Raw genomic sequence first — 14,786 nt, forward strand, 5'->3', positions numbered from 1 at the left:
TTATGAATTTTTCTATAATTTCTTCATTAATTTTGAATCAAATTACGATAATGTGCTCCTGACTACAGAATGTTGTAAAAATGTTGAAGACATGTGAAATAAATTTATGCTGTAAAAATTTTTAAATATACAAAAAAAATTATGTGTTGTTTTTGTGGAAGGACACAGTGATAAAAAATGACATTGGCATTCAAAGGATTAAATGAAATAAAAACTGTTAATACTGACATAAAAGGGAGGAAATTTCAGACAAGTTTGAGTACAAGCGCATTTTGGAATGCTTTAAGGTAAAAAAAAAAATGTACGAGGCATATAGTTCAAAATGATGCGCGTGGAAACGAGAAACAGAGATATTTTTTTTCTCAGCCTTAACTGCCTTTATTTAATAGCAGACAATTTTTTAGTGGAATTCACAAGCTAGAAATTGCAGCAAATTTCATACAGTGATATTTTTATGGGTCAGTTTATGTGGAGTTGTAGGTTACATCACTGCTTACAATGGTAATGTGCTTGGCATGATTTCCAGTTTGAATCATGCGCTAATTGATACGTGGCTGTGTGCCTGAAATTTGATTTGTCACGATGAATGCCATCAAAGTGCATTGTGGGATTTGTTAACAGCAATATTTCTATCCAGGGTTAGCAATCAACCAATCAATCTTTATTCGACCCATTATACAATAATTATAAATACCGTACATAGGTAGAGGTGTTTTTATAGAGAAAAAGAAACACATACTACTAATTGCAACACCACAAAAAAAACGAAAAAAAAATATTGATAAATCAATTTACATGTAAAGAATGAATAAATCACTAAAATTAGCATTAGCATTTGAAGGGATCCCGATAAGAAAATAAACTTACATTTTAATAACATTTTATTGTAATATTACCATCTATGCAATGTACTTATTTTACTTTTATCTCAACTGAATTTTTGGTTTTTACTTTTTTATTATCATGATTATATTCTTCATTGTAATTTTCTCTATATCTCAACAGAGATTCGATAACAATAAAGTTATTACTTACAATATATTCTGTTTATAAATAGGACCCCTTTTTCACTTTAGTAGAGGGTCCCCCTCTCTAATATTGGGGGGCAGGAACACAGAATACAGTTACTGATAACACAATTCTTGAACCTATCTTAACATAATGTCATTTATAAAGCAACAGTTTTAGTTTCCATATTTTTCCCAAATTGGTATATTCAGCATAAAATTTCATTAATTTTCTACAAATAGAATTTTGCAAAATGCGTGAATTTGTTACTAAACAACACTTGAAATGTGCTTATAAACCTCACAACATATTTGACGCTTGAGTTCATCACTATGGAAGAAAGATTTAAATGAATAAAGCGTGTAAGATAATGAAATCAGAATGTCCATACTATGTGATGTAAATATACGATTTCCATTAAATTCCGCTCAAGCTCCTTATCTACATTACGTGAGGAATATGCACCTGTTTTTTAAATTGCACTTGTTCCAGTTTCCACTCCCATAAGGCATAACTCATACATGTAGCTATTATACAGTGTGTTTACTACATCTGATATGCATGTCCAAGGAGGGTGTAGTGGATCCTGTTTATAATGAATGTATCCTAAGTATTCTAAATTTGATTTCAATCTTTCCTGCCACCTAAATTAAAATAAAACTTAGGTTTCAAGAACATAATTTTATTGTGAATGCTGTAAAATTCTTTTTTTTTTAATGACTTTTTTATTTTCACTGATTTTTGACGAGTTGAATGTAAAATGTAGAATAAAGGGTATATTCGTTGGATTTTATTTCAATGAATCTATTTCTTCAGTGAAAATAGCAGTAGCTGGTAAACTCTATTTTGACATTTAACACCTGTTATTACAATGAAAAATGTTGAATACTAATTTTTTTGTTTTTCATTTAAAAAAATCTGTTTTCCATCAAAATCAATACTGAAAAACATATTGCAACAACACAAACCATGTCTGTGTTGCATTCGCTAGAACCCGAATACATTCGCCTGGCACCACCATGCATTCTAATTGGTTAATTACTAGCTGGACCTATCAGATCTTGTGTATTAAAAATTGCCTGGCCTTGATATGCTATGAGAAACCTGATGAGCAAGTCATGAAATAAATTTCCATATCACACCCGGCTTTGACCATGTTTTTTTCATAGATTTAAAGTGGTACGCAATCCTAACTGGTTTTAACCAGTTACTGGTACATTGCATTTCAAGAGATGTCATTCACAGCAAGTTTGTATTGAACCTGATCCTTTATAAAACGTCAATCACATTAGCTATAACTAGATTTGGAACACCGTAAGATATTTAGGGCTGAAAACTAACCACATTCAAGATAATACATGTATTACAGGGTTGCGGAATGCTTGCCTAAATCAGGGATTTTTTTTAAATAAGGGAACAGAGGCGCAGCACCCTCATGCCATGGGCATGTGCCTCTGGCAACTATAAAATTCTGAATGATCATGGATCATATGTGGCCAGTCTTCAACTGTGACCTGTCTGATAGTAATTTTATCCCCAAAGAAGCCATAGAATGCTCCATTTTAACTTCAAATTATGAAAAACTCCATACCCTGGTAGGGAGAACCCTATCTCCCCCCACTTGGTGGCGCTGCTGAATTGCAGGGCTCTCTCTTGCAGTTTTTTTTCTAGAAAAACCCCTGCTAAATTATTAGGCCAGGTTCAATTTATAGTCAACACAGAATCAAACATAAACCAGTTATAAAATGTCAAAACAGAACAGCGCAAGAGAGATGAGACCGAATTAAATCCCTGGGATCCTGATAAAAACAAAATTTGAATTTGATTGAATGCCAAAATAAATCCTGAGAGATGCAATGAATTACAAAATAGCTTGTACATAATACCAAATAGTTATAACCAGTACACAAGAGACAATGGCATTTTTAAAATAGTGTCTGCTAGGAAAAGCAATATGTTATTATGCAGGGAATACATGGACACAAATTTATGTTATAAATTTTTTTTCGATCAGGCAAAGTATTCACAAAAAAAGAAACCAATTAAAAAAAAAACATCTGATATATTTTCACAGGGGGTTCTTACATCAGAGACTTTTACTTTTCATGAATGTCCTTTAATAGAAATCATGAAAACATCCAGTGATGAAAAATGACATTTCCTGCATTATGTAGTAACTACAGGTGGAAATAAATGTTTTGGCGGTCCCTGGAGGATGCTATTTGGCATAATGTAGTAGTATGTTACATATTAATGCAGGAATGCGTCAGTCTAAGTGATTTTGTTGTTTCTCTGGATTTCATTTTTTAGAATTCAGTTGGGATATACATATACTGTGCAAGGAACAGCATTGTTCGTCAACTTTATGCATATTTCTTTTAAGAGAAATGAGCTAGTTGCAGGTTTTCAGACATGTTTAGTCCTATCAAAAAACAGTACAGCTCAAAATGTTAATGCCGTGTTAACATCACGTAGGACCATGCCAACTCTGTGTTAATGCCGTGTTAACATCAGGTTGGACCATGCCAACTCTGTGTTAATGCTGTGTTAACATCAGGTTGGACCATGCCAACTCTGTGTTAATGCCGTGTTAACATCAGGTTGGACCATGCCAACTCTGTGTTAATGCTGTGTTAACATCAGGTTGGACCATGCCAACTCTGTGTTAATGTCGTGTTAACATCATGTTGGACCATGCCAACTCTGCGTTAATGCCGTGTTAACATCACGTTGGACCATGTCAACTCTGTGTTAATGCTGTGTTAACATCAGGTTGGACCATGCCAACTCTGTGTTAATGCCGTGTTAACATCATGTTGGACCATGCCAACTCTGCGTTAATGCCATGTTAACATCACGTTGGACCATGCCAACTCTGCATTAATGCTGTGTTAACATCATGTTGTACCATGCCAACTCTGCGTTAATGCCATGTTAACATCACGTTTGACCATGCCAACTCTGTGTTAATGCCATATTAACATCACGTTGGACCATGCCAACTCTGTGTTAATGCCGTGTTAACATCATGTTGGACCATGCCAACTCTGCGTTAATGCTGTGTTAACATCATGTTGGACCATGCCAACTCTGCGTTAATGCCATGTTAACATCACGTTGGACCATGCCAACTCTGTGTTAATGCCGTGTTAACATCATGTTGGACCATGCCAACTCTGCGTTAATGCTGTGTTAACATCATGTTGGACCATGCCAACTCTGTGTTAATGTCGTGTTAACATCATGTTGGACAATGCCAACTCTGCGTTAATGCTGTGTTGCATTGGAAACTAATAAAAAGTCACGAACCAAAATTCTATATCATACAAGTCATTGAAAATGACACAGTCCCCGTTAAATTTTTGAAAGTTCCCTTTGTGCTCATCATATTAAAGCGGAGGGGTTGTCACGAGTGTGTCCTTGACACAAGTGGCATATACAACAGATTGTTTATTTCCATCAAACATGTGTTCCATGTAGTAGTAATATGGCCAAAAATAAAAACAGCCGTTATTCGGCCATCTTTCATCTGATTATGAAACACACTGATATGTATGATGTATGTGCCAACTACGAATGAAAATGGTACATACATTGTGGAAATATATATAAGTAAGGCCAAAAAGTCAGATGGCTGTCAATCGGCCATCCTTGACCAGATTTTGAAACAAATTGTCATGGACATGCATCCTAACATGTATAAAGTACATGTATGTGCCAAATTTGAATGAAAACTGACAGAGCACGTCCAAGATACCGCATAAAAAACAAGCAGCCGGTCGGCTGAGATAGCTCCGCTGTTAGCAATGCACATTTCAAGTAAAAAACAGAAGATATTATTAGAAAATGAACAATATGTATAGTATCAAAGCAATGGGACTTGCTGTTTTCAACAAGAACTCAAAAATATCACTTTTCACCAAAAATGACAAAAACAATCATCAAAATTAGATAATTGAAAATATCATCACAAAATTAACAAATCTGAAAGAGGTCCACATGTAGTACCTATATATGTAATATAAAAACAATCAAACTTGGGATTTTTTAACAAGAAGTCGAAAATATCACTTTTTACCAAAAATGACAAAAATATGCACCAATATTAGAGAATTAAAGATATCATTACAAAATGAACAAATCTGAGAGGTCCACATGTAGTACATATATATGTAATATCAAAGCAGTTGAACTTGCGGTTTTTAACAAGAAGTCGAAAATATCACTTTTTACCAAAAATGACAAAAATATTCACCAAAATTAGAGAATTAAAGGTATCATTACAAAATGAACAAATCTGAGAGAGGTCCACATGTAGTACCTATATATGCAATATCAAAGCAATTGGACTTGCGGTTTTTAACGAGAAGTCTAAAATATCACTTTTTACCAAAAATGACAAAAATATTCACCAAAATTAGAGAATTGAAGATATCATCATGAAATGAACAAATCTGAGAGAGGTCCACCCAAGGTACATATACACCAAGTATCAAAGCATTCAGACTTGTAGTTTTCAAGAAGAAGTCAAAAAAGTAAAACATTGACACGGACGACGGACGATGACAGAGAATCACTCATATGATAAGCTTGGCTCGACAGTCGGCAGCGGAGCTAAAAAAAAAACAAGATGTCCTGCCAGTCGATCATCTTTGATCCAATTGCGAAATAAATCGTCATGGACATGTATCCTAACATGTATAATCTATGTACCAAGTTTGAATGACAACTGACAAAGCATGTCCAAAATACAACATTTTCAAAAAACAAGATGGCTGCCAGTCGGCCATTTTGAATCGAATCACTAAACCACTGCATGTGCAAATGTCCCACATAAGGTACTAGGCACATGCAAAGAATGAACGGAATTGGTCCACAGGATTCTGAAATATGACTCTGGACAGACTGACGGACGGACGGACATTCTACCTTGCATATACACTGTATGCTTCAACTTAACTGAAAATCTTTTCACTTTTATTGGGTTATAATTATGATAGAGCGTGGCCATAATCTTAGACATTATGAATTAGTCAAATACCTTGCCCAAAAGAACTGTAAAAAATGTCACTCAGACACACACCAATGTACCATGTATGGGCTTTGTGGAAGCTACTGTCAAACACCAGTCAAAAGCCGGTGAAAACAGAAAACATCTCAAACTCAACTATAAGACAATCCCGAAAAACCAAATTTATGTATGTTGCATGTATTGGGGCAATCTTGTTACACTGTTCAAGAGAGTCTAAACAACTAGCCCAAAGCACAGCTTTATGAATGTATTTATTTTCACAAGTAATGGTTGTCGGCAGTGAAAATGCCAAGATATTCACTCCCGAGAATATATAGAAAGAATGAAAAGATAGTAACAGCTCACAGAGTAAAAAAACTTAATATACTTATCAGCTGTTAACAGCGTTTTTGTACATGTAATCACTTGAATGACACAAATTTCACGGCTTTCTTAAAATGCATACATTGCTATAATAACAGGTTCAGTTATTTTTCCCTGTCATTACCTTAATTGCACTTAATTTGAATTCTGACATGGTGTACAGGTCAAAGGTTAATGCAGTACTTAATGTGGAATCTTTTCAATGATAAATAATAGAATACTTTAATAACTATATTTCATATCTGTGGAATTTTAAATTTCTTTGTATGAGCACAACACCACAGGAATTAAGATGATAAATGCTTTCAAAGGTCTCGTGAGAATTCTGCGGTATATAGAAGGCATTGATTTTCATTCAGTATTTGCATTCTTATAGTCATGTTTCCATAGCAACCAGGCCTGAATTCATCCCTTATTCATCTCTACAAACCAATAAGGTGTTCAGCATATCAACACTTGATATTCCACAGGGGATTTTTTGGGACAGCTTTCTTTTCTCAGTTAATTGCAACTGTCATGGCAGATTGATAGATGCTATGCCCCTCATCAGATATTACATGTGCATAGTGGACAAAATCAGATTTGGGGGAAAGTCATTTATTTAAAAGAACGATGTGAAGTTTGATTGATCAATATACTTGAGACCTGACAGGTCAAAACACTAATTAACCAATGAAAACAATGGATGATGCCTACATGTTCAAATTACCATAGCTCATTTAAATATTAGTTAATGTTATTGAACATAGCATGGAAGAGAATTTTTGATGTTGTAGTACAATCTTTTGGCTTGGATTTTGATGAGAAAGTGGCATGATTTGTTTTTAAATAAAAAATTAGTTGTTTTCAAAAGATAAACTGAGCATTTGAATAATTTAACATTGTTTACAGTGATAACAGCTCATTGTCGAAACGAAACTTATTCATTTACTCTAGTCACAATAAACATCATACTATTGAATAGGTGTCAATAGCTATGGTGAAACTTTTAGGCATCAGAAAAGATTAAAATAACACTTTAACACACTGCCGAAAAATTTTATTTTTTCAAAAACCCAAACTGCCATTTAACGCTCAGGGCGAATTTACGGCAGAATCCGGTATTGCGCATAAAGTGTTGCGTAGACAATTTTTTGTTTCAAAATTTGCCCACCGTGAAAAATAGTTTCTCAGTTGTACCAGTGAGGGTGAAATGGTACCTGCCAGTCTGGATATTGTGTGTTAAACCATCATTTTGCAATTACATCACATATTTTGTGAAACTCCCATTTTCCGTTATTTTTGTAAATAAAAACTAATCATCCCGAGCGTGGTATGGTAAGGTAGGTAATTCAATTCTCATGAACCCAGGTCCTCAGATACCTACTTTATTATTTTTGGCTATTTAATATTCAGTCCATTTGTTTTCTTGGACAAATACTATCATAATGGCTTTCATATTAGGTGAGAACGCAAGCTTCTATTCAAGACCATGTGTAAATTATATAAAGATTTATTTTCTTTATTGAGTGTTTTTAATTTTATTATTGTTATACAAACTATCATGCACTGATGTAAGTTTTTTTAAATGACTATAGAGCATTTCAATTTGGTGAGAGACTAATTTTCTTGAATTTTATGAATTGCAGAAACCAGAATGCATAAGCTGATGAAAAACAAATTATTTTATTCCCTATTAACACCAGGGGAGGCTCTTACCTTATATGATTGGGGTCAAAGTCTTTGTCAGAAACCACGGCACAGTTGGACAGCGACAACTCGTCAGTTGGACACCGTACTGCTTTGATAACCTAAAAACAGAAAAGATAAAACATTATGAAAAAAACATAAATCAATCTCACGCACACTTAAGCATTAGATTTATATTACTACTCAAGAATAATCATCCCCTGTTGACTCGCACTATGAAAATCCCTCGGATAATCTGACCAGAATCTAGTCATTAGTATGCAAAATAGCCAGAAAAGACGTCTGATCTGAATCTGACCAGAATCTAGTCATTAGTATGCAAAATAGCCAGAAAAGACGTCTGATCTGAATCTGCTTGTCAGTTTTACAGAAACATACACCCTAGAGAAGTTTCACACTCGGCGATTCTTGCTAAAATTTCATAGATTCTGATCAGAAATCCCTGTTCTCAAGATACTACTCAGAATATGAGAAGATTAAATCTTTGGTACACCATAATCTTTTCCTGTCAAAATTTAGTAGGAACATTTCACAAATTTTCATGTATTTTTCAATAATTTTTTTGAAACTTTGGACCAAATGGACATACAAGTCTTGATCTAAATTGAAAAAAAAAGTAAAGTAAATCTAGAAGATACAGTCCATGATTAAATTACTATTCCAGCTTCCCTAGTAATAAGGTTAATACAGCAAACACAATATTGAATACATCAGTCAGTGCATAGCGTATTTTAAAAATAGTAATTCATGCTGTCAGGATCGCAGATACTCCAGACATTAAAGGTGGACATGATTAAAACACTTTTGACAAAAGATATCACTGAAACTTTAAAGGTTTTAGGTAATAAGGTTATGTAAAATAGTTTTTGAATCATAAACCACAGTTTAACACATGGCCTACTGAAAGTCTACATGAATAGAAAAAAACATTGAAATCAGCAGGTGATATTGCTAAGAGGTTATCTCAGTGTTAGTGTTTCCATGGTAACAAGTTGGGGTACTACCCCATCTCTCATTTGCTTTTTGTCTTTTATTTGATGAAACCTTTCGCTCTGCAAAATATCAAGAATTTGTAGTGTTTTATTTTTACTACATCCATCGTTAAATCCACATTCATTCAGATAAGACAACAGCTCATTAGGATTACAATGTATATGGGACCACCATCAAAAATTTCATAAATTTGTGATGAGAAAATTTGTAAACATTTTTTTTATAATTTGTTTGTGGCAAAAAGGTACAGTTGACTGAACCTGTTCTCATGGAAATTGCATTTTTAAATTATCCTGCATCATTATAGGCCAAAATAGGTGAAAAAATAATTGGCAATTTTTTTTTTGAAGAAAGACAGATGGCGAGTAAATTCATCTTGGTATTTCAAGCTGTTGTGAAATATACACCAGCTACATTACGTACAAAATTGTAATCTCTCTTAATTAATGCATATTCAAATTTGTAATATACCATATTTGTCCTATCATGTTATGTAAATTATAGAAGGGTTTTCAATGATCCAGTACACAACCAATGCAAATTTTTATTTACATTTATTTATTTTTATTTATTTATTTATTTATTTTTATTTTTATTTACATGCGTAAATGTATATGGAGATGTGCTTGAAGAAATACAGTATTTTTTATAAACAGTGTCAACTCAACAGTAATTGTTATGCTATCATTAAAACAGAAATGAATACTTTTTTGTGAATTACACAAGTCAGTGAAGATCGCTGAGATATATAACAGCCAAAAGTTTCACTGGAGTCGTAACAACAGTTAAGACAGAAACTTTAATCTTCATTCACAAAAGATTTAAACAATAAGCCACCGAGAGTACATTATTGTTATTATTTTGTTGCATTGGCAGTGAATTTTCACATGTTAAATTTAAGATAATATGGAAGAAATGACCGAAAACATTTAACAGAATCGCATCTACATTATATGGGCCTTGTAATCTGGATACTGTATATAACGTCAAAACGTTCACGCAACGATTCCCATTCACACACACAAACACAATACAGTGTGCAGCGGTCATTTCAACATAACACGTATACAAAAAAATAGACAAACTTGGAACTCCCTATCCTACATAATGTTAATTTTGTGATGATCTGGAGAACTAGTGATGTGCAGATGAATTGAAGCTCGTAAACCAGACAGCGATGGCTTGCTGCACTGCACCCCATCTTGCTTGCGAGCTGCAGCGTAAAAATCCTGCAGCAAGTCGGCGAGCTCAATGACAGAAAGGTCTTCAAAATTGGTGGCCCAAAACGTATTTAGTCTGCTGTGAAGTATTTTTTTCATTTCTTGCATTTTCGAACACATTTAACTGGGATTCATCAACATCAATACAACGGGTTATCGTGGTTGCCTTTGGTGAGCTACGTTTATTTACATGTTGGACATTAGTACGGGTGTTTTTTGCGAAATTGGGATTGGCCAGACGACGATTTGTGTTTGTCGTTATGACGGGAATGACATTTTTCATGTAAACTAAGAACAACAAATTATTTTTCATATAGCTCAGAGTTATTCATTTTCAGTTTTGATTTTAATCGCTTAAGACAGCGAACATGGAAAGACAAGAGTAACATTTAAAGAATCTAAACTGATTTGTTGTAAATTTGATCGTCTCTCAGTGACGCCACAAGTAATGATGAATCTAGTCACCACCCACCGAATGTTTAAAATTTCAAACAATAAAACAAATTTTGATATCCCAATGATGAGAAATTATCTGCCAATCGGCTCAAAAATTACTAAGAGGGATTTACAATGCCTAGGTACTCTATTTTGATTCTTCGTATATTTTTATTTTGTAATCACTGAGACACATGGCAATTCACACCACTCAGATATATTGGCTTCCGATCTTTGAAGATCAAAATGGAACAAACCACTTCAATCAGGAGGGGTGCACCATAAATCCTGGATGCATGCATTTAGCATAATTACCTTCACTTTAAACAAGTTTAAAATCAATGTTAAGCAGCCGAAATTGACATGATCAAAACGAAGGTAGTCAGGTAAATGAAATCATTTCAGTCCAGCAGAGTGCGGAAACTACAAAACACGCCCCTTTTAACACGGGTCACCGAGAACCGCATTAATATACTGATCAAATCAAATACAATGTTAGTTATTAGAATTACTTGAATCAGAGGCCCTGAGGGTTATACTCCAAAACGAGTTACAATAATAGAATGATTATTAATAATTGAAAGTGAGCTCTTCGCAAGAGATTAGTAAAAGATTACATATGTATGCGTCTTATATTGGGCCGTAAATCAAACACAGAACGGATGGTTGTACATCACCGTTACGTAACCAGCAACGAAGCTGTCAACACCTACAACATACGTGAACTGATCCTGCCTTGTCTAGTGTCATCGGTAAATGAATGAAATCCAGGTCACCCATTAATTCTGAGCGATTTCGTTCTTCTGCCGTCTCTTTGGTAGCAACGCTACCGGATGGGACAAAATACTTCCAGATATTCATGTTTGAATGCCATGATGGTTTTACGCTTACATACACATACTATTTATACCGGTACATTCGTACCGGACATACCAAGATTGTTACTCACCCGGGTCGCCATTTTTCCACGATTTAAAATCCACGAATGCGAGCCTGACCTGACGCACCTAACGTCATATTTATTATTAGTCGTTGATGGCGCTGCAGTGACGAATCGTCTTTGTTATGCTGGGCGACATAATCGGGGGGATTTTCCCTATGACAGACAACATTGTGACGTGGAACTTCTGTAGGCACTCGCGGTTAAAAATAGAAAATAACCAATGATGAGAGCATATTTATAATTACATTGTAATATAAAATAATGCAAATATTTATTAGTCTGTTTTTATATGCACATAAAATGTTGGTTTTGCTCTACACTAACGATGTGTTCTCTTAAGCCTACTAGTAATGTAACAATTTTAATTCCTTTGAGGAGTTTTAAGTGTTTAAACTATTAACACTAGGAGGTCAAAGATTTGAAACCAGAGGGAGTGAAAGAGTGTGACCAGTGGAAATTGTGTTCGCCGCGTTTTTTTTTAAAATTTTTCTTGGGTCTAACAACATTTAAATCTGTCTGGCATAAGACCTGGCATGCAAGTCCTCTTTTCTCTCGGTGTATAGCTTGCATTTTTGAACAAATCTTCACCCTATTATTACATTATATGGACGACCCCTACAATAAACCTGATAACACTAAACTCCCCCCCCCCATCAATTGCTAGAAAGCAAGTGTGAGATGAAAAGTATGCAAAACAGAAATATATACACTGATATATATATTTGAAAATTTTGTGGAGAGTGGAGGATTTTGTGTGAAAGCTGAAAAACAAATACACAAATGTTTATGAATAGTTTCTATTGTGCCAGCATCCTGAAATGGGGTATATCTGCCAACTTGAAGTCACCTGAATTTGGATTTTTAAGTCAAAAACATGCCAGTGTGAACCGCAGGTTTGCGATCATCGATAAATTGCGTCAGTACATACGTATATACATCATATAAACAGATTTCATTGATGATGTCTACCGTTGTTTGGTTTATTTGACCAATGCAATTCAGCGCATTTTACGTTTTGATGACTAAGTGTTTGAGTTGGGAGATTGTGGTCAAAGTTTTAAAAGCAAAAACACCTATTTTATTTTTACTTACGTAGCATGGATAAAGAAAATGATTTACAAATATGAGGTTACTTAATCAAAATTGAGTGAAAATAAAATGCTTTTATATTTAGATTGAATTTATTTGAATATTCAACATTTATTCTTCTTATGAAATTTTGTACCGTATATATTTATACTATATGGGCTTCAGCAAAACGGACATGTAAACACACGGACATGTCAATACGCACATGTAATATATTCCGAGTTAACAACCCTATTTGACACCAAATTTAGGACGATCTCCCAGTACCCCTTGTATCACAAATAAAAAGACATACGTATTTTACACAAATAATTCAAAGTGAGAAAAGTTGAATACTCATAAAGCATAGTTTTTTTTTTCATAAATACTGTTCCTCGAAAGTGTTACAAGTGTTCACCTCTAGAATATGTTACGCCCTCTAGACATACAAAAAACTTCTTTAGTTGTAGTTTCGCTGGTACCCGGCGTCCTTGGGGCGGGAACCAGCTAAAGTTGTAGACGGATTAAAATCAATCTGATCTAAATTAGCAAGTAGCGACTCAAAGAACGGTTTACACCGGTGAATAAAATAAAATAAAGTAGAGTAGAATCTTCACACCTGATTCACACGCCGGGGGGGGGGGGGGGTTACTCCAAGTAACCTGGTACCCATGCTGCAGTATAGCTTTTTTAAAAAGACTCTAAACACATACGTATTTTTGTGAGATTATACCCCATTTCAAGTGCAGAAACTTAAAATAGATAACCTATATACATACTAAAATCACACTGTTTCGAGGTAACATGAATTCATGAGATTCCTTTTTTCCACAACACGGTACACGCGTATACGCATCAAATAACTAAATAACACCCATTTTACGTGTTTTTTACTTCAGCTTGCGTACCATATTTTATTCAGCGACCCCCCCCCCCACACCCCCCCCCCCCCACACACACACACACGTCAAAGGCTGTTTTGTTGATAAGGTATTGTGATTTTGAATGTTGATCGGATTTATACAATTTTGCTGAGCATTTATTTAGAGGTTATAAACGGCAAGTGAGGATATTTGGTGGCAGATTTAAGACATCTTTGGGAAAAATTAGCATATTTAGTCAGAGATAATAACCAAGCGTAAGCCCCAGATATTCTAATTTTAAACACAGATATCTTATGTACGCTACCATACACTCGAGCGTGGCGTTCATAACCTCATAAGAAGCTTGCACAAACACACTACAAAATCGTTGGTTACGTCACGCTGCTATGTTTAAATTTTACAATTCTCCCAACGGGGTTTCTTTGATTATATTACTACTGTAAGGGATGACGAAGAACCATGTTTAAATCGGGGAGTTGTCACCTACGCATGCATCAGGTGGCCATAGTGTGTCTACCCATGAGCCTTTGCGTTTTAGCGTGTGTTGTTATCATCGCTTGGGACTCGATTCCCGCGTGTGTGCAGGTGACGACCCTCCCGCTTAAAAAAAAAAAAAAAACACCTAATAGGGAAATAATTTTGAAAACATAACGCCCGATTTACATTGTTATTGCATTGTATGATAATTTCCACGTGGATTTTTGGTTTTATTTGTATAAACTGGCATTCTAATTCATTTTGTAGGCTAAGAATTTTCACGCCCTATTGTGCGGGGAGTTTTCTTGCAAAATGCACCATATATTATTATTTTTTACAATAATAATTCGTACTAGTATTTGTACAAGGTTTCCTTGTTTTGTTCAGTTGATTATACACTCGCAATTATTACTAGTATGTATAATCACAGTCCTCGCGCGATAGAGGGACTGTGGTATAATGCGAACAGTCGTGCAATCGCGATTCAGTTAGATATTTAAGCCTGTTTATTCTGTTTCTGTCGGAATCACAGGTCTTCAAGTGCTAGGCAAATGCAAATGTTAACCTTGCTTCGGCCAGATTGCTAGATTCAGACTAACCATGTTATAATACAGTATTAAAATTAGGAAATGTCCAATCAATGGTTACATAAACATAATCACGTACCACAGGAA

The 14,786-nt window shown here is 34.7% G+C and overlaps 1 protein-coding gene across 2 annotated transcripts in view; it reads right to left on the reverse strand.

The window, feature by feature from the left end:
* Nucleotides 1–11,744, reverse strand: part of LOC100378822 (vesicle-fusing ATPase-like) — a 42,477-nt gene extending 30,733 nt beyond the window's left edge. Inside the window, exons 1-2 of one of the 2 annotated variants that reach the window (XM_085496077.1) lie at nt 11,690–11,744; nt 8,102–8,193 (exon numbers count right to left, since the gene is read on the reverse strand). In XM_085496077.1, coding sequence (XP_085352203.1) covers nt 8,102–8,193; nt 11,690–11,701 — 104 coding nt within the window. In that variant the 5' untranslated portion in view covers nt 11,702–11,744. Of the gene's footprint in view, nt 1–8,101; nt 8,194–11,460; nt 11,645–11,689 lie in introns of those variants that run through there. The other variant, XM_085496076.1, reaches the window with a different exon arrangement.
* Between the last annotated feature and the right edge of the window lie 3,042 nt (nt 11,745–14,786).

Source organism: Saccoglossus kowalevskii, chromosome 22 (genome assembly GCF_978046115.1).
Source record: "Saccoglossus kowalevskii chromosome 22, keSacKowa6.1, whole genome shotgun sequence".
NCBI lineage: Eukaryota > Metazoa > Hemichordata > Enteropneusta > Harrimaniidae > Saccoglossus > Saccoglossus kowalevskii.